At 51.4% G+C, this 22109-nt stretch overlaps 1 protein-coding gene across 5 annotated transcripts in view; it reads right to left on the bottom strand.

Annotated features, from left to right (window-relative positions):
* CACNA1E (calcium voltage-gated channel subunit alpha1 E) overlaps positions 1-22109 on the bottom strand; it is a 493636-nt gene that overhangs the window by 55386 nt on the left and 416141 nt on the right. For 3 of the 5 annotated variants that reach the window (XM_032393033.1, XM_032393036.1, XM_032393038.1), the window contains 9 exons: positions 21128-21195; positions 20294-20391; positions 15906-15962; positions 14140-14781; positions 13398-13708; positions 11102-11258; positions 9836-9965; positions 9068-9127; positions 8222-8328 (listed from right to left, as the gene is read on the bottom strand). In XM_032393033.1, the coding sequence (XP_032248924.1) occupies positions 8222-8328; positions 9068-9127; positions 9836-9965; positions 11102-11258; positions 13398-13708; positions 14140-14781; positions 15906-15962; positions 20294-20391; positions 21128-21195 (1630 nt within the window). The remainder of the gene's footprint in view (positions 1-8221; positions 8329-9067; positions 9128-9835; positions 9966-11101; positions 11259-13397; positions 13709-14139; positions 14782-15905; positions 15963-20293; positions 20392-21127; positions 21196-22109) is intronic. The other 2 variants (XM_032393035.1, XM_032393037.1) reach the window with 1 other exon arrangement.

The following is a 22109-nucleotide window of genomic DNA, read 5'->3' as shown; positions in this document are numbered from 1 at the left end:
AAAAATTGACTCTAATGTTAAAATTTGAGGATAATTTCGCATGCTAGGATGTACTGGTCCGCCTTTAATTGGACTCAACTGGGCCACTCATTTTCCCATTTATTTCCTACTTATTTGTTATTTGGTAAGGTCCCGGCTGCTCTACAGAAAAAAAAAAAAAAAAAAAGCCACATTTCTCTTATGTCTCATCAGTAAAAGATGAGAATTTTCCAGCTCAATTGTCAAGTTGCCCTCCAGATCTTTCATATATAATCACTCATCATTCACTGTAATCTCGCTCCTCACCTTCCAGGTCCCCCCTTTCTCAAAGGACATGCTCTCACATTGATTTCTGCAAGGAACCAACTCTTTCCATGGCAGGCAGAGCAGGGACATCAGGTTCTGAAGAGCTCTCCCTCCTCTAAGTGGAATGGCCTTCTGCCTTCCCCCATGAGCCCCGGAGAGAATAGCACAGGGATCTGAAGGAATCTCTTGCATTAGAAGGATGGACGGGCTTACTGGAGTGTGAAGTGGGGACAGGAGGTCATGCTGTGAGGAGCCTTGAGCCTTGCTAAAATGTCTGGGCTATTATTTGGGAGGCAATCATAACTTTAATACGCACTTGCTAAGGGGTTGGCACTATACCGGACACTGAATATATTATTCATTCTCGCAAAACCAAAATATAGTTATTTTTAATTTCCACTTATAGATGAGGAAATAGAAGTTCAGAGAATTAAGACAACTAATAACTCATAATGCTGGGATTCAGACCTGAGTCAGGCTCTGAAATCTACGTCCTTATTTGTGATGTTACAGTGCCTTTTCGGATGGGAATCACAGGAGGGTTTTAACCAAAGAAGGAACAGCAAAAGAAACGAGCAGTTCCTGAGCTCAAATATTGAGCTATTTATCCTCTTAGCCGTAATCAGTCTAGGGTCTGTGAGTGTTCACGGAAAGAAAAAGGTACAGATGGAACAGATGGACAAGGTCAGGGAGGCCCTTGTCCACCTGGTCCATAGGTCCTCTCTGTCTCCAAGCAGGGAAAGATGGATCGGAAGGCTGAGGAGAGATCCATACCAAGCCACCGAGTTTACAGGGGTTAATGGCTTGGAACTAACTACAACAACAGAGGTAGAAGGGAGTTTAATGTAATAGAGAAAGCCCCTAACCTTGAAGTAAAAAATACCAGCTGCTTAAGAACTGGTTTTGCGGGGTGCCTGGGTGGCTTAGTCGGTTAAGCATCTGCCTTCGGCTCAGGTCATGATCCCAGGGTCCTGGGATCGAGCCCATATCGGGCTCCCTGCTCTGCAGGGAGTCTGCTTCTCCCTCTCCCTCTGCTACTCCCCCTGCTTGTTCTCATTCTCTCTCTGTCAAATAAATAAATAAATAAAATCTTAAAAAAAAAGAGAACTACTAGACTACTAGTCAAATGAGTCAAAACAGTTAAAGTCTCAAGCAATCCACTTCTCAACTATAAAACAGGACCGTTGAGTGATGCATGAAATAAATAGTGTGAAAGAACTTTAAAAGTTCTAAAGACCGGTGGAAATGAGAAGTTCTCTGCATTGGCAGTGCTTGTCTCCAGAGGAAGTCTAGGACCTGTTGGTCAGGCTAGTTCATCTATTTGTGTATTTTTCTTCCTCGCCCCTACCTCAGCATCGCGTGGGTTCTCCCATGAGCCCCAAATCCTTTGCAACTCTGCCAACTTCCTTTGCTCTGTGACCAGGGCACTAATTCCATAATAAGTGGTTAGTGCATAATCCTTTCCTTCCTGCAAATGCACCTCAGTGAGCTCCCAATACACAGTCATCGTTGCCTTCGAAAACCCAGCACTGTACTCTAACTGGAAGGTCGGAGCACTGAGCAGCAAAGCACTTCACTGTCTCCTAGCAGCTTTGTTATTCAGGCTGGGGAACAGTGACTCGATCTGTCTTGCTTCCTAGTCTTCATATTCTAAACATACCCAAGATCCCTTATCTGCTGATCTTTCCCAGAAGGCCTTGGCACTGGCTAAAGTCCAGCCAATACGCTCCCCCAGCAGGAGACTAATTCATAATGCTAGGTTGTGGCTCTGTGAGCGTGGCTTAGACAGATGGCTTGCAGGTCACATGATCTGAGCTGATCCTTCCCTAGGCCCATCACGAAATCTGGCCTGAGTTACTCTAAAACTTACTTTTTAAATCTGGAGTGCATGGTGATGGATTTCTACTAATCCTGCAGGACTGAGCTCTTCCTACGTCTGTGAAGGCTTGCCTCATGTGCAGGGTGCGTCTTGCATCTGAGGCTGGTTAGCCAAATTGTTGGCTACCGTGTGAAAGGGGCCGTGTTCCCTGATTGGACCATTTCACTTTGCTTGTTTATGTGGCCAGAGGCTGAGATCCCATTTATAATCAACCTTCTCCAAATCTGTGCTTGTCAATAAAGAGCAATGCTAGGGCATTCACACCCACTGCCTCCATACAATAAAGGTCTCCAAATGCACATTCCCCGTGGCACAGATCACAGACGATGCATTTTCCAGTGTTCATCAAAAAACATGCATGCTGGAGCTTAATGCCAAGAGCAGGTAGACTGAGAACTTATCTCTTTCTTTCAGGCACCCCCTCCATGTGGCTCCCACTCTGTACCTCCTAATTCATCCCAAAACCCATTTTCAAGGCAGCTTGGGTACAATACAGCAGTAGGCACCCCAAGAGTCCCTGGCCATTAATCATCTTTAGTGTTCCTGCCTGGGCACAAAGTCAGGGAAAGTCACTCTTGAGGTGACTCTGAAAGCTGGAGTCTTGAGAAACAACATCTTTCTATCTGCTCACTGCTGGAAATTTCTAATTCCAGCTCAGCCAGCATCCTAAATCCACAGATAATTGGCTACCTGAAGGCTAAATTTAATTTTAATCCTTCATTCACTTGCACAGAACAGTGGAACTGGATGACCTGTCTGGTTCAGTGGTAAATGGGTTTTCTTTGCATGAAGCAGGACTTTGTCCACTCTTTTTTTTCCCCCTCCAAGATTAATGTGTAGTCACAACTTCCTTTGGGAGACGCCCCTTTCGGTTTTAGAAGAATAGTGGTTGTCAAGAAAGAAGTCGCACAGCAAAGCGTAAGATTTGAGGGGGACTGCCTCAGACACAGGCAGGCAGTGAAGAATAAGAAGGAACCAGGTATAGGGCGAAATGTCTGTTCTATTGTTCTGTGCTCTGCTAAGTACATCCTAGCATTTCAGTTCTGGAAGCCACTCCTTTCTCAGAGCACACATTCACACTTTCACAAATACAAAACCAGAACCGGGGCACCATATTCTGTGGCTCCTCAGGGGCCTTCCAAATCTAAGATTGTGTCTATCCGTGTATTTCACTGAATGAATTCAGAACCAGCTCGGCCACTGCGGCTGGTTCTGAAATGCATTCTGAAAGACCTTATCCATCTTAAAGACCAGGGCAGAGTGTCAAGTGTCAGAAAAGCAACACACTTCAATGAGAAGAAGGTAATAAAAGCTAATGTGGGAATTCTGGTTCCTTCTGGCATCAAGAGGCAGATTGACTCATGTTTTTCCTTTCTGGCTAAGCACTGAATAATTAAAGGCCAAGTGCGGCTGTGATCCAGATCCCCCGCGTGCCAGGGAGTCCTGACCTTACCTCATGCCCCGCTAAGATGGCAAACAGCAAGGGAAAGCTTTGGCCTTAGCTGCCAGAGAGCCTGTGTGACTCTGATTGAGGCACAGGCCCCAGTTGGAGGAGGAGGTAGGAGGAGAACTGCTGGTTATTTTTCTTTGAAATCGTTTGTGTGGACAAGTCATTATAAGCTGTGAGTTTACTACTTAGAATCCAATCCAGGATGGCTCACCTGGTGACTTGATGTGCGCTAGTCAAGTAACACGTTGTAGAACAATGGGAATGAAGAGGATGAGGGGCTTGGGTTGGAGTGCAGGATCTCATACACACATACGTCCCTGTGCTCTCCTACCTTTCCTCCTGAGATGCTGTCCCTGCCCAGCTGCCTGTCCAAATCCCTTCATGAGACATTTCAGATGCAAAACCTGAGGGCCAGATGGCATCACCATCACTGCGCACGATCCCATAAGGCTCATGAACTCAACCTGCCATGGGGTCACATGACTTCCCTACAAGGCAGCTGACTCCGACAGGAGGCCCCAAAGTGAGGGAATGTGCCTGATGTGCAGAAACCCAGAAATGCCAAGGCTGGAACCATCTTTGTTGTCCCGCCCAGGAGGCTGGGAGGCAGACACGATGGCAACAGGGTGTGAGGAAACTGGGAAAAGCAGTTGCTGGCCCGTCAGTGTAAAATAATGATCAAACCGAAGAATCCCTCTTTTTCAGATAGAAAAAGATAAAAGAGAAAGGTTTCATAGATCCAGTCACTCACCAGACTTTTCTTGAAACCTCAAGGAGGAAAAGGCACAGTCAGGACATTTATAGTTGGCAAACACTCCGTGTCTCCATATGGCCCAGAAAGTGGGGTGTTGTGAGGGCAGCGGAATGAGGGAGAAACATACCCAACTTCTGCCAAAACTCTGCCCATCTCCCTACACGGGTAGCTGGCTGAGACAGGAGACCTGAGTGTTCTTATAAATGCTTTATAATGTAAAAGTGTGCCGGGAGGAACAGGAAAGGTGCGATTGGGGTATCTTTTCATTGGTTTTCTCATCTCCCAGTATGCCCCCTGCTTAGAAAAGAAATCCCCTTCCCTTCCTCCTCAAAAGTCAGTAATAAAAGTTCCCAAACAGAATTTGTCAGGTTTACATTATAAAGAATCCCTTCACTTGAGGTACGCAGCTATAGAGAAGAGAGAGTTCTCTTCAGCCACTACGTAAATGACATATATGCTTATAGAAAACATACATGAAGGCAGGTGCAGACCTCTGCAGAAGGGCTCAGGGGACCACGCAGCTTTCTTTGAGAATTCAGCTACCGGCCACTCCCTCCCCTTGGTTAGGGGTAGTGCTCTTGGGACTTGGGTTGGGTTCTGAGAAGATCCTGGCTGGTCGCGGTGAAAGGGATGCCAAGTCGCCTCGGACTTCTGAGGCATCACGTGAAGGTGTTACCACGGCAATCATCAGCTCTGCTCAGACTAACAGCCTGAGCAGAAGCCTCTGCAGGAGCCTCTCCTCAGGAGGAGGAGAGCGAGACAGGGCAGGGTTAAGGTCATTTGAGTGGTAGACATTCCCCAGGGGCAAATATATGGGTTATAATGATGAAAGCTGTAACTGCAAGGAGGGAGGCCCTTGAAAAGCCTGCAGAAAACCCCACATTTGGCTTCCTGTTGGCTTGAGCCTCCTAGCATGGCCTGGCAGTGCGACATTGGCTTCCTTCTGCGGTGTGCCCCGGGCCAGGCCCTCACTCTGCTGGCAGGTGGGACCCCGGCCAACCCTACCAAAGTGATGGGAGAGCTGAATTCTCTGGTGCCCTTAATGAGGAAGGGGAGAGAAAAGAGTTAGGAAGTGTGGCGCATGAGTAAGAGAAAGCGTTACCTGGACCTCAGCAATGTGACGAAGGCCAGAGGAGAGGGGTGTGAGCCTGTTCCACGAGCAGGAGAAAGGGGAGAGGAAATGTGCATGGCCAGCTTGGAAGGATGGTAAAAGAAGAGAGTGGATGGAGAAGGGTGAGCAAGTACCATTTACATTTCCAGGGAAATTAAGAAAAAGTTCAGGAAGTGACATCACTAAAAGCAAGTGATGGATCATAACTCTCAATCCATCACATAAGTGTGGACCCCAGAACCAGGGGATTCTTGGGGTTCCCTGCACTGTACCTGGTCTGAGGACCCACAGAGAGGCTTCGGTTCCGGGGCTGTTAAGGCTTCCCCTGCCACCAGCACCAAAGCCACCACCGCCATGTTTTCAAAGGGCACAAAAAAAGAACAAGATAGATGACAACCCTCCAGCCCATTGTCATCACTCTGGATCTGAGGAGAGACAACTGGACTGTGGACATGGGGCAGGCATGCAGAGGCTTCCTCTACAACAGACCTCCTCCCCACAGGCACCTATACACCTGCCTGGTTACCAGGGTGTGTGTCTGTGTGCGTGTGTGTGTGTGTGTGTGCGTGCGTGTGTGTGTGCGTGTGTGTGCGTGCATGTGTGGGTCTAAGACAACCAAGTCGTGGAAACCAGCCTGTGTTCATCTTCAACCATTTGCACACACTACATATCAACACATACTTGGCTCCAGTATCTGGACTTCAGGATATGATGAGAGACTAGAAGGATAAGGAAGGGAATTAACATCTAATGAATTATTGAACATTATATCAAAACTAATGATTTACTATTTGTTGGCTAATTGAACTTAATTAAAAAAATTTATGATCATTCACATTGTGCCACGCCCTATGTGCTAAGCACGCCACACGCATTATTTTGACTGCATTCCAGGGATGAGAAACTGAGGTTAGGAGGGCTACTATCTTGCTCTGTTGCTTTAGGACATGATGCAGGTAAGTAGAGGGGCTGGGATTCAAAGCAGGGCCTGCCTGAGTCCATAGCCCACACCTTCCTCCCACTCTGCCCTGTCACCCCAAGGAGCTCTGTTCTTCCTAAAGATGGGGAGGATTCTTTCCCATATACTTCTCCTTCCTTGTGTTTTGTTTCTTCATAGAGAGACAAACTACTTTACTGAGATCAAAATAAGAAAGAAGAACAATATGGTGAATAATATATGCAAATGAATTGATAAAGTGAGAAGGGAACTTGACGTTTTAAAAACTCAAGGGTGCTATTTATCCCTAACAAAGTAAGTAGGCCTCCTTAGGAAAAAGACAGACTTTAATGATTTTTTCTAAGAAGGAGGAAGAGGAGCTGGGAGTCCCCTTGGTAGAGCCAGAGTTGCCTTGATTTTTACCTTGGGGTGAGAATTTATACAAGGTCCAGATGATGGGGGAAAATACCCTGCTTTGGGGCAATTTCCTTAGAAATAGCTCAGTCACATCTAATAGGAGGCTTTCCAGTTGTGAGAGACACAGGTGATTCCATGTGACTCCAATGGTGGGCGGGGGCGGTTAATACACTGGTGTACATGGGGGACACTGAAATTGTCCTGCCAGCCCAGCTCAGGGCTACCAGCCACATTCAACCTGGCTCTCCTTTGGAGGATCCCCCGTGGACCACCACGAAGTCACCCCACCTCTTTCTCCTCCAGGATGGACAGAAATGGAAGCTGATGGTGTTTGGGGAGAAGAGGGGGATGGATTAGCCCCTTTTGACCACTTGGACCTGGGAAGGCCCAACCTCTGCAGGTGCTCTGCCCCTTCCCTTTTGCAGTGGTATCACTGACAGCAGCTCCCAAATGCTTTCCTTCTGCCTCATCACAGTGTAGCCAGACTGGCTTAAAGACCCGGCTCTGTCTTGCACTTGGAAAGGCTGGAGGGAAGTCTTCTGGGCCACCTGGAAAAGGCGGGAGCTCTCTGGCAGTACAACAAGGTGCCAATGGGGCCCAGAGGCTGTCATTCATCTCCTGGGCACTCTACACACCAGCTTAGGGAAAAGGCCCTGACCATGTGTGCTTCCTAGCTAGACCCTGGAGGGCCAAGAGAGCCCCTTCCTTGACGGGATGCCACAGGAAATGTCAGCATGTAGTTGAAAACCTGCTACAGCTGAATCAATGTTTGGGGAAAAAAAAAAATTCTCCAAATGTAATGAGCATGATTAGTCACCTGAATGTTTTCCTCAGTGCGTTATCAAGGAAGTTGTGAAAGTCTTATGTTCTGGAGCTAAACATATTAACATGGTTCTTATGTCTGTGAAATAGCTCTGGATTCCCCCTGCTCATGAGCAGAGAATCTCCTCATACTCAAGAGTCTGTGATCCCCAACTGTGCATTCTTCTTCCAAGCTGACTCTTTGTTTGACATATCCAAGGAAGGAAAGGGTACATGAGCTGTCCCTGGGTCCCTCCCTGAGCCCATGGAGGAACTGCCCACATGGGTGAGCACCTGCCTATGCTTGCTCATCTCCAAGAAAGGAACTCCAGGGCCCCTGACTTCTTCCTTGGGACTCCCCCAGCTCCTCCTTCACCAGTGCTGCCATTTGGGGCAGGGAGCTGAAGCTATAAGGCTCGCCGGAGTTCCACAGAGGGCAAGTGGGAACCAGATTTCCAGGGCAGCTTTCTTTGGCACCACTCTGAGTGGACTGCCTCTCACGCTGGCCTAGGAGAAGGCCTCATATCAGTCCGATTCTCAGGAAGAAGGGACAAAAGGAAACTGAGCAAGAAGAAAGTTACACTTACGCCAAAGCAAAGGCCACCAACGCACCAACCACCACCACGAAGTCCAGGATGTTCCACAGGTCTCGGAAGTAGGACCCGTCCTGCAGGATCAAGCCCTGGTCTATCATCTGAAGGAGAAGGATGTGAACAGCCGTGGATGAGCCCACAGGAGCCGGCAATGCACCTGGAGCTCAGGGCTCCTCAGGGCAACGCCCCTGCTACCACTGTCTCCACAATCAACCCTACACAAGGACCCGAGGAGCAAGAGGACAGGTCCCACAGGCTCTCTCCACCTAACTGTGAAGCCCGAGGCCCCATGTCGTAGCCACTAGGGCTCAGCTAGACTCCTTGGCTCTCACATTCCTCCTTCCTTTAGTGGCTCAGAACACCAGGCGTCACCACATATGCACAGATGGGGAAAACCCCAGATGGGAGAGACTAGGAACAAGATAGAAATGTGGGGTGTTAGGGTGGTGGGGAACAGACTGGTAAGCAGCGAGTGCAGCTGGGACCACATGGAGTCCAGGAGGACTCATCCCTCCTTGGCCCTTTGCCTTGGCTCAAACCAGGGGGCACACTGGGGAGGCAAGTACAGTGCCCAGGCCTGTCTGCACTCCTGCCTGCCTGAGAGTGGACTGGCTCCTCCCTGGACCACTCCCACAGGTCTGCCCCAGTCTAAACAGATCCACACAGCCATGCTGTGCCATGAAGTTTGGTCATGACAGACTTCATCAGACTTCTGAGGCCAGAAGAGGAGTCACCAGAGGCCTGCGGTCTGTCATTGGCTGGTAGGTGGCAGCACTGGGGAAGAGCAGACCCATGACCCATCCAAACCCTGGAGCCCAGCTTTTCTCTGGAGGCTTTTACCTTTATGACCATCTCAAAGGTGAACACGCCAGTGAAAACATAGTCAAAATACCTCAGGACCTGTAAGACACGTACAGCGAAGGGCAAGAGGACCATGTGTGGCCACCAGGCCGTACACACTCCTGCCTACCCACACACATGCAGTGCTGCCCCCGCACCCCAGCTCACTTCTACCTCAGAACAGAAGCGTGGGCTTGTAAGTGTTAGCTGGACACATGCAGGAGAGGAGCCATGCATTCTGCTAGAGCCGCAGGACCCGGTGGTCAGTCCTTGGCGCCTCCCGCCCCTTGGCCAGAACTTAACTTCTTGGGTCCCAATTGCCCCACAAATCTCTCCCTCAGGACCTGGAATCCTTGTCGGTTGCAATCCTCCCCACCCACTCCCCGTCATACCTCCCAACATACACCCTTGGGACCTCCAGGAGACGTCTCAGCTCCCTGGGGTAGAACCTCAGCTCCCCAAATTCATAAACATCCCTCATGACCTGACATCAGACCCCCCACACACACTACAGAAGCCCCTGGGCGGCTGCAAAGACTGGCTGGCTCTGGATGTAAGGCCCACTGCTGAAGCCTCAGGGCACACGGTGGGGACTGGGGAGAAGGGGCTGATCTGGAAATGGTCCATACTTTGCCCTGAGGAACAGGAATGGGCCATTTCTTAAGCCTTCCTCATTTCCCAGGAACCTTCCTTAGTTCACCTTTAATACTGGGATGGGGAGGGGCTGAGACAGGCAGGTCCCAGGGCAAAGCGCTCCCGTGCACCCACTTTGTTGCGCTCCGAGTTGGTCAGGACGGGGTCCTCGGCTGCCAGGGCGATGCTGCTGGCCGCGATCACCAGGAGAATGCACATCTCAAAGTAGCGCAGGCTCACGATGTAGTGGCAGGCCCTGCGGATCCTGTGGGGTGGAGGAGCCAACAGAGCTGCGTCGGCTTCCCTCCCCTCCCATCCCTTACTCCCCACCCTCGTGCACATCAGCCTCCTCCAGACAGCCAGGCCCTGGCCAGAGGAAGCCGTGGGGAGAGCAATTTAATTTCGCAGGCACCACCCGTGATTTAAAGCTCCAGTGGGAGAAGGTAATCAGATTGGTTAGAGGCTGCAGTGCGCAAGCCAAGATACATTATCTGTAGGCACATCTGAGTCAAGGGAGCAGCCAGCATCAGACGACATGCACTCCGCATGGCCACATGGTACCCTCCACCGTATCTCAATGTCTACTCCCCCACCATACAGAAACTGGGACATAGCAAGGAAATCAGAAGAACCAAGAAACCTAACAATAGACCTTGATTCTAAGATTCCTAACAAGAGCAGCAACAGGTTTTCATGAGCCCCACGTATTCTGATTAAAGTAATTATGTTCTATAGACTGTATTCTGGACTTGTGTGACCTGACATACCTTAGCCCAAGTTCCTTCCTTCCCAGAGCCTTGCCTGAAATACTGCCCATGTGGTCACTGAAAACCTTTTTGTCTTCCTAGCCTCAGAAGCAGGTCTATGTGTACATCTTGCTCATTTCCAGGGCAAAAGGCAGCTCAGTCTAACCTTCCAGAATCTTCTCTGCCACCTCCATCTTATGCCCCTACCTCTGATTTGAGGAACATGCCCATTTCAAAATTCACATATGGGACAGTGGGACCAATATTCTTAAACTCCAGTGGATGATCTATTTATTCTAGGTTCCATATTCTCAGTTCTGTCCACCACTGGAGTATTTGATGACACATCCCAAGTAGATTTCCTTCCTCCCACCCCACCCCTACACAACCTACTGACCAAATAAGAGGAATAAGAGTTACAGGGTCCTTTTCTCATGACATCTCTCATGCTTCCCTGTCTTAAATTACTTTGTAGGCTCAGCACAGAGCTCAGAGGCTGTTCAATCCCATGAACCACTTCCACCAGTGAGCACCCCGCATGTTTCAGATGTCTGGCCACAGTCCACTAAGTGGTCCCTCATCTCTCCTTCTCCTCATCACCCTGCTCTGGCTCTAACCCTGGCACTGAAGGGGGAGCGACGGGAGGGCGCCTTACGGGTTGGTGGTGCTGAAGATGAACATGGAGCTGTGGGGCACCATGGCTTTGCCCGTCTCACGCTTCTCCTTCTTCTGCTTCTTCTCCACCTCCTCCTCCTCCTCTTTGATCTCTGCCTCCTTCAGGGGACTGGCTTCTCCATCAGTCTTGTTGCTAACTGCCAAAGGAACGTGTTGAAATCATCAGAAATCTTGCCGCCTATGAGAATGGTGCCCTTTGTTTTCCATGGGTGTAGGATCAAGAGGAGGGGAAGGGGTTAGAGGAATGTGTCTAGCCAGGTACCCTGCAAACACTGGGGGTGTTCACTATTACACTGAGTCAAGCCCTTGCTCTCGTTCTCGCCTGGCCATCACCCTAATTTTACATGGTATGACTTTTGCCATATAAATAATAATCACGTTTCCCAGGGTCACAGAAGGCTTGTTTCTGCTGTAAAGTTTACAAAGCTGACATATCTAAAATCTAGATTCTTTGCCTATGTTCACTTCTTGAATTTTCACATCACTACACCCTGAGCGGCATGTACTCTGCCCATTATACAGACGGGAAAACTGAGGTTCAGGGAATTCAAGTACCTATCCTAGGTTCATACAGCTAGTTCCCAACTCCAAATCCTGTAGCCTTTCGATGATCTCCCACTGCAGTGGAAGATTTTAAGAAGCCGTTACTCTGTTTGCGGCTGACTTGCTGGCTCTGCTTGTTCCAGTCATGATTAATGTTGAAATGGCAATGCAATATTCATACCTCTATGGGACCATGACTGCATTCCAGGACTGGGAGAATGAAGGAGCCAGAGACTGAGTGAAGCTCTTGGGCCACCCTCAGTTTCCACATGCAAGTCACAGGGTGGGGTAAGTGGCAGAGAGGCGAAGCTCTCTGAGCGGGGCAAGGGATGCAGTCAGCCCCTCCCTCAGCTAATGACTCTATCCTGGAGCCTTGTGCAAGCAGCAAACCTTTGAGCTTCTGGCCCCTTCTGGGTCCTTCCAAGAGGTAACTCATCCAAAAGCCCTCTGATAATATGCTCTTACCTATGACCAAGGCCATCGACCAGCCCCAGAACAGGAACAGAGAAAGGTCAAACTTCTTAACATTTCTCATCAGAGAGGGTCCAAAGCACTTATTAGAGCATAAAATGAAACAGACACCAAAAGAGGTTGTCTGAAATCCTGAGACATGCCCAAGTCAACCCCAGGAGCACTAGACATGGGGGATTTCATTTTCTAAAATAGTATGGGCATTTTGAGTGCTGAGAAGGTGATGGAATGGAGATGGAGCAGTGGAAGAAAGAAAAACAGGGAGACGAGAAGACTGTTCTATGAAAAGAAAAATAAGGAAAAGAGAGGCAAAAAAAGCAAGGGTGGAATCTCTGGTCGCAATTCAGTGGCCATGGGCAGCAGGTGGGATTAATGCAGGAATGGGGGTGTGGTGAGGGTTAGGTAGGGGATGGGGTTGGGGGGGAAGTAGGGATGGGGTGGGGTTAGTACAGGGATAGGGGTGGGCTTAGGGCGGGGATGGGGTTAGGGCAGAGATAGAGGTGGAGTTTAGGGTTAGGGCTGGGAGAGGGATGGGGTTAGGGGAGGAAAAGGGATGGGGTTGAAACAAGGATAGGAGTGAGGCTGGGTGGGGTTAAGGGTGGGGATGCAGGGGTAGGCCCAGTAATTTTTGTCTCTTCCTTTTGAGGTCTGGAGATTAACATCCATTGCCTGAGGGATCTAGGATAAAAACTGAGTTAAATCTCCTCGGAGGAAAGAGTAGATAAGAGTAACAGATTCATAAAATGTTAGTGCTGAGAAAGACCTCAGAGATCACCCAATTCAATGCTTTCACTTTAGGGTTGACAACCTGAAGCCTTGGGAGAAACCGAGGTTTGTTCAAGCCACACTGAACAGATCTGGGCCATCTCCTGCTCCATCAGAGGTTCCCTAACCTGTCCAAGTGACAGGGCACCTTGCAGGTCCTGGAGAACACCACCAAATATTCACACGATAAGTCAAATAGTTGAATATACATCTGGGTACCAAACCACGTGTGATCTCCTTGAAGTCTCTATGGTGGTCACAGGGGCCAAGGCTGAAGGAAATTTTATGGGCAAAACTTAAGACGGAGAACATTCTAACTTATTTTTCCTGCAAACTGAGCTAAAACTACTGCTATCATTTACTTGCTGAAGAATGACTTCGTCCTGCTGGTGGGGTTTTTCACGAAGCTTTACTGGGTGACTCCAGAGCCACAATGGTCCCCAGCCCCGGGGGGGATGGGTGGTGAGGGTGAAGGGGGACAGGGACTGCATTCTCACTGTGAACCACAGTTGAGTCCACCAAGGGGCCCACGTCGGGGATGGCAACAGTGACGCTGGTGCTCGCGGTGGTGGCCTTGTCTATGTTGGTGGCGCAGGAGAGGTCAGGCTCACTCTGGCTGATGGCCCTGCCCATGTCCAACTGCACGTCGCCCAGCAGGGCCCGCTCACTGCTGCCCTCCGCCTCCTGCTCGGTCAGCGCCATGTCCTTCCCCACTTCCAGCTCCGGCTGGGGCAGGACCAGGGGTATGTTGTCCTCGTCGAGGGCTCCTGCCAGCCCAGAGCCTCTGGGCACCATCAGACTGTTGGTCCTGGAGGGACAAAGGAGGAGACGGCTGGTGCTCAGATCGGAAGAAGCTGTTCTCAAGTGGCGGGTGAGCCAGGCAAGAGGGAAAGGTGAGGGAAGCCCAAGGATCCTTGCTGGAGAGCGTGGCATCCGCTGCCTCCCACCCCGACCCACCCAGGCGGGGGGCAGCTAAGACCCCCAGCCAGTGTTCAGGCCTTGTTCCCGTCAATTGGCCCGGGACCCGCTCCCAACAGGAGATGCCCTAGAAGAAAAGACCCCGGTTTTCAAGGGGACAGAGTCCATCACCTATCATAGTCACGCATATCTCATGAAGGGTGCGTTAGCATCTTCTCCATTTTGTAAAAGGGAAAACGGAGGGTCAGATAGGATCGTACTGAAGAGTCCTTTACCCCCGCACGGCTAGATGTCTCTGGGGCACGCCTGTGACTAACTCACCTCCTTAAGTTTTGGCCTCGCTCTTCTTCCTGGATTGTGGGTTCCTTGGCCGCATGGCTGCCCCTGGGCTCGCAGTCCTTCTCCCCCTTGGGGGGCACCGCCTCATCCAGACTCCGCTCCTGGCTGGCAGACCTGCTCCGGGAGGTGGAGGAGAGCTCCCTGCCTTCTGTCCTGACCCGACGGTGCCGGCTGCGCCGCTGGCTCTGCCTGTGTCTGGTGCGGTCCTCGAAGGTCACCACGGTCTCCCCTCCCCCAGCCTCCGGCTGGGTCGGGTCACAGTTGCCATGACAGGGCCTGGCCAGCCACGGTGGCTCCCGTTTGCCCAGGGACAAGGGGCTCCTCTGGTTGTCCAGGGCGCTCGACAGGTCCCCTCCATCCCCCTTGAGGGACCCCCCACGGCTGATGCGCTCCTCCTCACACTTCTCCAGGCCCAGGCCCTCGATGGGCCTGGGTCTCCGGTAGAGGCTGGGGTGGGCATTGAGTGGGTTGAGGGGACTCAGCGGGTTGAGGGGGTTGAGGGGGTTCATTGGTGGGGCCTCCTCTTTATTGAGGGCCTCCTGGCTGGACATCTGCATGTGCCTTCTCAGCTGGCTGGTGCGCTGCTCCCACACCGACATGTGGTGCCGGCGCCTCCGCTCCCTCCTGCCAAAGGGGAAAGGGCGAGGACCACGGTCAGAGCCTGACAGCTGAAGGCCAGGGAGGGAGCCACCGGGGTGCAGACCAGCCCTCAGCGGCCGTGGCAAAGGGGCGGGACACATGGGGGGTGGGCAGCAAATGGGAGAGCCCAGGACCTGCAGACAGGAAGCACAGAAAGATGCAAGGAGCGGAGTGGGCCACACACGAGTAGGTGGTGGGACCAGCGCCTCCGAGCATGTGGGGCTTCCCACTCTCGTCCCTGCTCTGCAGTCGTTGGGGGGGCAGGGGGGCGGGGGATGGGTATCAGCCTGGGACGGAGCCCCCGGGGCCTGCAGGACTGCGGTACCAAGGCTCACCGGTCTGCACTCCCCTGTTCTCCTTCGCTCTCAGGACATCCACCTATACCCACCCTGTGCTCAGCACTGGCCCTTAATTCCAGGTCAGAGACCTTTGCTCCCCCCCGCTCCCCCAGCTCCCCCTGCCCCTCAGGTGGTGGGGGGGGGGCACAGGCTGAGAAGTACAGCGGCCGGGTCCGACGAGAGGAAGCCTGGCGACGGTGACTAGCAGACCCTTGTTGGCATCGCCCTCCAAAAACGAGAGTGCCGTGGCTCTCTTCCACGACAGCTGACGCAGACCACGGCACTGTGTGTGCCAAGAGTGCCGGCCCCTGCTTCTCAAAACCGCTGCCGAACGCTCCAGCCCAGGGGCTGAGACGAGCCCTCACGTGGCGGCAGGCCCACGCAACGTGACGCACCCAGGAGTGGGCTCCCGCGGGCGGGAGGGCAGTCCCTGCTTTCACGCATATGTGCCCACACGCACCCTCGCGGAGGCCCACGCGCCGGCCCTCGGGCGAGGCCCACACGCCGACACGAAGTGCCCACACCAACGCGTGCCCGCTCGCAGGCCGCACAGAGGCGTGCACGACACACGGGGTCACGTACCGTAGACACACACTGAACTGAGCACAAGTGGAGAGGTGCAGAGGATAGTGTCCACGGGACACACGCACACACCACGGCACACACTGACATGCACACCCGGCGCCACTGTGTCCGCGGTGAGGACGAAGACACGGTGTCCCCACGCACACACATGACCGCTCACAAACACGCAGACCGGTACACACATACAGGTGGCTGCTGCGTGGCTCCCACATCGACATGTGGTGTCTTCTCCTTCTGTCTCTTCTGGGAAAGAAAAACGAACAGGTTCAGTTCACCCTGGCCTCTCAGAACCACAAGCCCCACAGCCACCAGCCAGTGTCCAGGGAGAGGCGCGGAGTCCTCTAGGTGCCCACACGCTCTCCACATGCCCGCTGCCCTCTGGAGGCTCCCAACCTTCACCTTGCCCAGGGAGTGACCTTGGATTCCTTACGAGGTGCAGACACATGGATCCGGTGCTGGAAGCACACATGCAGGCGCAAAGGAGGTCTCATTTCATAGAGGACACAGCTTCGGGTGCTCGGTCATCATGCCCCCCCGGCACTCACGCCTGCCCCTAAGTGCCCTTCGGGGATCTATTCTGGAAACCCTACAAACTCGGATGAGAGTTGTATTCCCCCCAGTCACGTCTAGGACATTCACATGGGTGTGACCCCCCCGCCCCCAAGCTCATCACTCCAGCCACGTAACACATGCGGGAAAACTGCTCCGCCATGCACACCATCAGAACCACAGAGCAGCCCACGGCCGGGGGCAGGGCCACCCCACCGTAGGCTGCTGTCCATGTACTTCAGGACATGTGCGGCGCCCCTGCGGCTCTGCGACCCAGTGACCCTGGCCAGAGGCCTTCCAGGCTCCGTCTGTTCAGCCAGGTAAAGCGCAGTCCCAGCCTTCTCAGCCATGCGCAGGGGGAAAAAAAAATCTTTCTCCAGACACACACATGCTGTGCCCTTTCGCTTACAAGGTCCAGAGAAGGTCAGACTGGTAGGGTGTGGGCATCACCCACAAAGGCAAATGGGACTCCTAAAAATGAAGCTCTCAGGGCAATGTCAATGCTCAGGTCAAGGACAACACACATGGGACTACTGTGGAGCAGGCTTGCCCCTAGTCCTGGGCTGACAGACGTAGTCTGGCCCACTGGGCCCTGCCTAGACCTGGGGGATGCTTAGCGACCGTTCCCTCCCTGACCAACGGAGAACATGCTAGGCCTCGTAGCACTGCTCAACTGGCATGTCCCACATCCGCAGAGAAGCCTGATACATGGGTGGGCTGGGGGAGGAGCGGCAGCTGGTGGGAGCCTCACTTGGTATCTGGAAGAGGCACAGTGTGTACAAGCATCCACAGAGTGGGGGCAGACATCGCTGTGGAGATGCCTGTAAGCTCCCCGAATGTGTGCACCCCTCAGCAGGGGCAGCTGCAATGCAATGAGGCCCACGTGGGGTGCCGCTGCCAAGCAGCATGGGTAACACATAGAAATAGAAGGACACACTCTAGCCAGGCAGCGAGCACACCCACTAGGGAAAGCAGACGCTACCATCTACTTGCAAATTCTCAAATACTCAAATATCAGCTCTCCAGAAGCACATGTGTAAGAGTTTAAGTACATGGAAGAATTCTCTTTCTCATGAACGCACACACACACACACACACACACACACATACACACACACACACGCCAGGCAAAGACAGACCCAACTTTTAATTCCCATACAAATCAGATACACGCTTCAAACTACACTTCTCCACTCACACATACACACATCCAAATTCACAGCCCATCAGCAATACACCGTCATTCCTAAAATCACACAGAGAGGCATCGACATCTCTCCAACTCATGCATGTGTGACCTCACATACACCTGACATTAACCCTGTGGATCAGGAAGGGCAGCAGCATTCTTCCCATTTCAAAGATGGGGCAACAGAGGTTCTAGGATCCTAAGTGGTTCTCTCTCCAAGGACACTGAGCATAGGAGTGACAGAACCAGCCCTCAGACCTTCTGATTTGTAACAATGCTCTTTTCAGGTTTCTCTAGGGACAGACACCTCCTCGGCTGTCCGGTAGCCCAGGAATCAGCGGTCTTGCCTGCACTCCGGAGAAACACACCCCACCCTGACATCGCTCCCGTCAGCAGCACCCACCCAGCAACCAGAGCTGGATCTCTGCTCATCTTGGATGGTTGTAGCACCTTTTTCCACCTCACCGTGCCCAGACACGCACACAGCTCACTGCCTACAGCTCTATGCCTACCCGCATTTCATTCATTCTTCCATTCCACAAATAGTGAGTTTCTACTCTGGGCCAAGCATCTTCCCAACTCACGTCTCCAAACCCACTCTTCCCCGGGCTTCCTCATCTCAGTAAATAGAACCACCCACTCCTAAGTGACAGCCAGCCCTCCCCATCGGCATGTTTGCATACCTGTGTGTGTGTATTTTTAACCCAAGCGCATGAGTGCAGGGAAGGTGGGGAAGGAACGACTCAAGGCCCAGAGAGTATTCCAGAGAGAAAGGAGTTGCTCTACCTCTCTCCATCAATCTTTAACAAAGTTTGAGGGCCAGTTTTTTCTCACTCACAGAGAAGGGGCTCAGAGGCCAGGCCTTCCGTTTTGAAAGGTGAGGGCAAGATGATGACCGTCCAGCGGAAGAAGGGCCCCACACAGAACTCTGGAATGACTCTAAAGGGCAAGACAGAGGACATTCAGAGCCCTTCCCATGAGCACTTGGCAAAGAAAGGCTCCTCCTGACCAGTTTCAAGTGGTGGATGACAGGGTCTGGTGTCTGGATAGATTCGCACCTCCCGGGGGTCTCAAAGCCTCCCCATCAATCCCCAGGCCCGCCCACGCAGACCTCACCGAGGCTCAGAAGCCACAAAAGGGATTCTCAGCTCCTCCTCCAACACTTTCTTCCAGGTCCACACGGGGCCCACGCCTTGCTAGTTCTACCAGCAACCACAGGTCCAGGCTAGATCCTTAAAGCCTACACTCGCTGCTCTCCTCTCTCACCTGCCATTCTCTCCCTAATCCACTCCAACTGGATTCTGTTCCCACCGGGCCGCTGAAACTGAAGGTCACTAACAACGTTCGTTTTGCCAAACCCAATGGTCCCTTTTCTGTCCTCAGCTTATGTGATCTTTTGAGAGTATTTAGCTGCACTGTCCACTCACTCCTTCCTGAAGAGTTTTCTTCTCTAGGTCTCCAGGATAGGACACTTCCCTGTTCTTTCTTCCTACTCCTAATTGCTCCCCGTCTATCTCCTCTGCGGGTTTCTCCTCTGCCAGACATCAAGGCACAGGAGTGCTCTGGCCTCCATCCTGAGCAACTCTGTCTCACCAACTCTGTGCCAGTTCACCCGTGCTAATAGTTTAATGCCATCCAAATACAAATGGCTCCCCCCAAATCTTTATTTCTAACCTGGACTTCTCTTCCAAGCTTCAGACTCATGTGACCAACGGCCTATTCAACATCTTCACTTGGATGTCCTCTAAGCATCTCAAATTTAATGTGGCCAAAATGAACCTTGGATTTCCACCGTTCTCCAAACTATCAGTAAGTACCACCACCATCTACCTAGTTGCTTAGGCATCAAACCTTAAAACATGGGAGAAATATTTCTTTTTCTTTCTTATCCCCACCTCCAACACATTTAGTCCATCACCTCGTCCTATTGGTTCTCCCTCCAAAGCACAGACTGAATGGGATTACTTCTCATTTCCTCCATTGCTACCATGGTCTCAATGACCATTATCCGTCACCTACTTTATTCTTATAGTCAACCCTGTCTCCCTGCCTCCACCTTTGGCCCCTACAATCCATTCTTCATAGAGCAGAGCGAACTTTTAAAATATTTATCATGGCGGGGGGGGGGGTGCCGGTTAAGTGTCGGCCTTCAGCTCAGGTCATGATCTCGGGGTCCTAGGAACAGGCGTCGGGCTCCCTGCTCAGCGGGGAGTCTGCTTCTCCCTCTCCCTCTGCCCCTCCCCCTGCTCACGCTCTCTTTCTTTCAAATAAATAAATAAAATATATTTTTTAAAAAGTGTAGATCATGTAGTATCCATCCTTCTGCCTTAGAGCCTCCATGGTTGCAATTAGAATAAAAGCTAAAACGCTTCACCTGGGCCTCCAGGATCTCCCTGGCCATGTCTCCTTCTATTCCTCCTTGCTCCCTGCCCACCAGCCACACTGCACCTCGCTGGAGAATGCTCCTCCTTTGTAATTTTACATGACCGCCTTCTCCACATATAGATCTCTGCTTGAATTCCACCTCTTCAAAGAATCCCTCCCAGGCTGCCTGTAAGTACTGCACCCAATTCTTATTCTTCTGCATTATTACCCTGTTCTATTTACCTTAGAGCAGTGATCACCACCTAAAATTATTTATGTGTGTTAATTATCTATCTCTCTCACTGAAATAAAAGCTCCATGAGAACAGAGACTCTGTCTTGCTTGCTGCTGTATTCTTAGGACATTTCCCAGCATGGAGTAGGCATCCTCTAATAATATACCATTTTGAGTTGATGAATCGGCTGTTAGCACAGGAGCCCAGGGGTCAGTGAAGTGGGGACAGCCAACTCACTCGATAGAGGGCATGTTGGGTGCAGACATCGGGCTGACCTCCTTGGCCTTCTGCAATGCATGTTTCTGGTTGAAAGCCTCCTCTTCTTCTTGCTCATCCTAGACACAAAGCAGAGATGGCCTTGCCTGGTATCCCCATGAAGGAGAATAGCTCCCTTGGCTCTCCCCACAAGTTCTGGAGACCAGATGAAATGAGGAAGGCAGGAAAAGGGGTTAAACAAGGCAGTAGGAGGGTGGGTGGCCTCAGGTGGCCAGGTGCCAGGCACCTTAGGAGACAGAAGCCTCCACAGCTCTGGCATTGCCAGTAATTCTGGTCTCTACCCTGTCCCACAGGCTTCCCCACCATTCCTCAGGAAAGCCACGGAATTCTACCCCAGGCTCTAGCCCTCGGTGGAGCCCATGGCTGTGGAGGTCAGAAGCTGGAGCTGACATCTTTCAGATGTTCTGCAGTATCTGCAAGTGATGGAGCAGGGTCCTTCCAGGCAGACCCGCCCTAAAGTAAAATGCTAAGACTGTGCCTCTACTTATACCCTTTCCCCTGCCCAGCGAAGTGGCCTTACCCCAGGTGATCAGGCAGGGACCTCATCCCCTAACCTACATTCCTGGTGTAAGTGTCCCTTCTTTGTGATGACACTGGGAAAAGCCAGTTCAGGTGAAATGACTAGAGCTACTAAGAACACACATCTTCTCAGCCTGCTCTGATCTTCACATACATTATTTTACTTGATCCTAACAATAATCCTGTGAGGTATGCAAAGCAGATACATCATTCCCATGCTCTAGATGAAGTGCCCAATGGCACAAGAGAATCATCAGATCTGCAGAGAATGCTTACCTTGGTCAGCTCTTGGGCATTGGCCAGATTGTCCACAGCAATGGCCAAGAACACATTCAGCAGTGTGTCTGGGGTGATGAGTTAAGGATGGGCAAGTAAGAAAACCAAAAGGCTTCAGCAAGACTGAGAGGATTTCTCGAAGTCTTTGCTGCCTGGGATCCAGCAGGAACAGAAGCTACCCCACAGCATCAATTAAGCAGAGGTTATGCAGCCCTGTCTGAAGAAGAATATCTCTTCTTCCTTCCACATGGCTTCTCTTTGCCTAGGACACAGAGATAGCTGAATCCAATCACTCAGGGGCCAAGTTGGAGTAAGGGGGCCTTTAGACATGTATGGTCCCCACTCATAGCAATATTGAATAGAGAATCATGGAACAACATGACAGTAGGGAGCTCAATGCAGGAGCTTACTTCTCCTTTCTGGGAAGCTAGAATTGAAGCCCACCCAGATCAAGATCCTACTCTGTTCTTAAAGGTGAAAAGAAATGGGATCCCACAGACCCATCACTGAGCAGCTCTCAATAATGGAATGCTAACTTCTCTCATTCTTCTTATCCTAAAAGGCTTCCATATTTCATTTAACAAAAATGTCACAGAGCACACACGATCATTATGGAACCATTTCCATTCTAAACTCTAACCTCTGAAGTCCCAATTTTCCAACTCTCTTTGAGATCCAGGTGTTGTGGAATATAGAGCTGGTTTTAGCATCAAAGTCCAGGTCTGACTACCCTCAGAGCAACAGGAAAATCAAGGTGCCATTGTGACAAACTGGTCTTCCATTTCTGTAACGCACTGCACAACTTTCTTCTTATGGGTGTCTCATGTTTGTTTCATAGTCTGCTCTGGCCCCTAGAAATTTTCAGGGCAAAGAAGGTTAAAGGAGTATCTTGTCTCCGTGAGACTATGGGAAAAGCAAAAGTACAGCTACATCACACAGCTCTCCCTTCTTACTCCATCAATGCCATTTCAAGGCAAGTCCC

The sequence above is a fragment of the Phoca vitulina genome, unplaced genomic scaffold, assembly GCF_004348235.1.
Source record: "Phoca vitulina isolate PV1807 unplaced genomic scaffold, GSC_HSeal_1.0 scaffold71, whole genome shotgun sequence".
Lineage (NCBI taxonomy): Eukaryota > Metazoa > Chordata > Mammalia > Carnivora > Phocidae > Phoca > Phoca vitulina.
Note: the sequence above shows the minus strand (reverse complement) of the source record. Positions and strands in the feature narration are given on the sequence as shown.